Source organism: Heteronotia binoei, unplaced genomic scaffold (assembly GCF_032191835.1).
Source record: "Heteronotia binoei isolate CCM8104 ecotype False Entrance Well unplaced genomic scaffold, APGP_CSIRO_Hbin_v1 ptg001539l, whole genome shotgun sequence".
NCBI lineage: Eukaryota > Metazoa > Chordata > Lepidosauria > Squamata > Gekkonidae > Heteronotia > Heteronotia binoei.
In genome coordinates, this window is record NW_026800309.1 from 144,127 (window position 1) to 147,399 (window position 3,273).

The 3,273-nt window shown below is 54.7% G+C and overlaps 1 protein-coding gene across 1 annotated transcript; it reads right to left on the reverse strand.

Annotated features, from left to right (window-relative positions):
• Positions 1–437: 437 nt before the first annotated feature.
• LOC132565744 (olfactory receptor 51V1-like) lies at positions 438–1,427 on the reverse strand. Its single transcript, XM_060230480.1, has one exon. It carries the CDS (start codon positions 1,425–1,427, stop codon positions 438–440), a length of 990 nt encoding a protein of 329 aa, XP_060086463.1.
• Positions 1,428–3,273: the final 1,846 nt, after the last annotated feature.

Below are 3,273 nucleotides of genomic sequence, written 5' to 3' on the forward strand. Positions count from 1 at the left end.
GGAGTGGGGAATCAAACCCGGTTCTCCCAGATAAGAGAGCTATGGCTGACCTGAGGCCATTCCAGCAGCTGCAAGCGGAGGAGTGGGGAATCAAACCCGGTTCTCCCAGATAAGAGAGCTATGGCTGACCTGAGGCCATTCCAGCAGCTGCAAGTGGAGGAGTGGGGAATCAAACCCGGTTCTCCCTGATAAGAGTCCATGCACTTCACCACTACACCAAACTGGCTCGCTAAACCATTACACCAAAATAAAAATGTTGTTGAGGTCTGCCTCTTGTCAGGAGATGAATATCCGATAGAGAAAAGGTAAGCATACGTAGGGCTTTTTGCACAAATTTGAATCAGGCCTGACCTGGCTATCCTACAAACGACTATATTTTGAGTCCACAGATGTTTCTTAAACTTTCTCCAAGGCAGCCACCTCAGCACGTCTTACATTCATCCCACCTCAGTGTGGCCAACTCGTTTGTGATGCTGAGTCTTAGAACTCTTGATTGAGGCTATTTGGAGGATCCTGCTGTAGACCTGCTTGGTCTTGATGCTGTAGATGATGGGGTTCATCAGGGGCGGGAGGAGGATGTAGATGTTGCCCATGACGACGTGGAGAAGGGGGGAGGCGTGCTGGCCAAAGCGGTGCACCACGGAGAGCCCCAGGACTGGCACGTAGAAGACCAGGACGGCGCAGAGGTGGGAGACGCAGGTGCCCAGGGCCTTGTGGTGGCCTTCACCCCCCGAGGTTCTTCCCAGGACTGTCTTCAGGATCAGGCTGTAGGAGATGAGGATGAAGAGGAGGTCCGAGCCCATGGTGAGGAAGATGAGGATGAGAGCATATAGGCTGTTGAAGGTGGTGTTGGCACAAGCCCAACGGATCAGGTCCTGATGGAGACAGTAGGAGTGAGAAAGGGTTGCATCCGGGCAGTAGGGGAACTGTAGAAGAAAAGGTATAAGGGGAACGAGGAGGAGGGTGCTTCTCAGGAAAAGGACCAGACCAATCCTGGCCACTCTATTGGTGGTCAGCAGCTTTGTGTACCTCAGAGGGAAGGAGATGGCCACGTAGCGATCCAGGGCCATGGCAAAGAGCACGGCTGACTCCATGAAGGAGAGGGAATGGAAGAAGAAGCCCTGAGAAACGCACAGCTGCAGGCTGACCTTCCTCAGCTGGAACCAGAGGACTCCCAGGACGGTGGGCACGGTGGTGAGGCAGAATCCCAGGTCGGTGGTGGCCAGCATGGCCAGGAAATAGTACATGGGCTGGTGCAGGCTGGGCTCTGCCCAGATGACGTACAGGATGGTGCAGTTGCCCAGCACGGCAACCAGGTAGGCGGAGAAGATGGGGATGCCGATCCAGTGGTGAGCCGTCTCCAGCCCTGGGAAGCCGCTCAGGCCAAGCACTGGATTGGTGACGTTGGCAGGGGTGGAGGGGGCCATGACGGCTCACTGCCCCCCCCCCCCCCCAATTCCTCTGTGGAATGAAAAAAAAGGAATAAAAAAAGGCCACTTTCAGAAAATGCTTTTGGAATCAGAAATTGCTTGGATTAGATGACCTTGGGGGTCCCTTCCAACTCTATGATTCTATGATCCAGCAGGGCAACCCACAAACACATTTTCAAGGCCCTGTCTGAGTGATCTCTACAACTGCTGATCAGAAGGCCGGACAGAGGAGCTATTATAGAATTACAGAGTTAGAAGGGACCTCCAGGGTCATCTGGTCCAACCCCCTGCACAAGGCAGGAAATTCACAAGCCCCCTGCCACCTCCTGATGATGATGATGATGATATTGGATTTTTATCCTACCGTATACTCTGAATCTTAGTGTCTGAGAGGCTCACAATCTCCTCCCCTCCACAACAGACACCCTGTGAGGTGGGCAGGCCTGAAAGACCTCTTCCAGAAGCTGCCCTTTCAAGGACAGAGTCTCAGAGCGGCTCACAATCTCCTTTCCCTTCCCCCCCCCACAACAGACACCCTGTGAGGTAGATGAAGATATTGGATTTATATCCCGCCCTCCACTCCAAAGAGTCTCAGAGCGGCTCACAATCTCCTTTCCCTTCCTCCCCCACAACAGACACCCTGTGAGGTAGATGAAGATATTGGATTTATATCCCGCCCTCCACTCCGGAGAGTCTCAGAGCGGCTCACAATCTCCTTTCCCTTCCTCCCCCACAACAGACACCCTGTGAAGTGGGTGGGGCTGAGAGGGCTCTCACAGCAGCTGCCCTTTCAAGGACAACCTCTGCCAGAGCTACGGCTGACCCAAGGCCATTCCTGCAGGTGCAAGGGAAGGAGTGGGGAATCAAACCCGGTTCTCCCAGATAAGAGAGCTCTGGCTGACCCAAGGCCATGCCAGCAGGTGCAAGTGGAGGAGTGGGGAACCAAACCTGAGTCTCCCAGATAAGAGAGCTCTGGCTGACCCAAGGCCATTCCAGCAGGTGCAAGTGGAGGAGTGGGGAATCAAACCCGGTTCTCCCAGATAAGAGAGCTATGGCTGACCCAAGGCCATTCCAGCAGCTGCAAGTGGAGGAGTGGGGAATCAAACCCGGTTCTCCCAGATAAGAGAACTCTGGTTGACCCAAGGCCATTCCAGCAGGTGCAAGTGGAGGAGTGGGGAATCAAACCCAGTTCTTCAAGATAAGAGAGCTATGGCTGACCCAAGGCCATTCCAGCAGGTGCAAGTGGAGGAGTGGGGAATCAAACTCGGTTCTCCCAGATAAGAGAGCTATGGCTGACCCAAGGCCATTCCAGCAGGTGCAAGTGGAGGAGTGGGGAATCAAACCCGGTTCTCCCAGATAAGAGAGCTCTGGCTGACCCAAGGCCATTCCAGCAGGTGCAAGAGGAGGAGTGGGGAATCAAACCCGGTTCTCCCAGATAAGAGAGCTCTGGCTGACCCAAGGCCGTTCCAGCAGGTGCAAGTGGAGGAGTGGGGAATCCAACCCGGTTCTCCCAGATAAGAGAGCTATGGCTGACCCAAGGCCATTCCAGCAGCTGCAAGTGGAGGAGGGGGGAATCAAACCCGGTTCTCCCAGATAAGAGAGCTCTGGCTGACCCAAGGCCATTCCAGCAGGTGCAAGGGGAGGAGTGGGGAATCAAACCCGGTTCTCCCAGATAAGAGAGCTCTGGCTGACCCAAGGCCATTCCAGCAGGTGCAAGGGGAGGAGTGGGGAATCAAACTCGGTTCTCCCAGATAAGAGAGCTATGGCTGACCCAAGGCCATTCCAGCAGGTGCAAGTGGAGGAGTGGGGAATCCAACCCGGTTCTCCCAGATAAGAGAGCTAT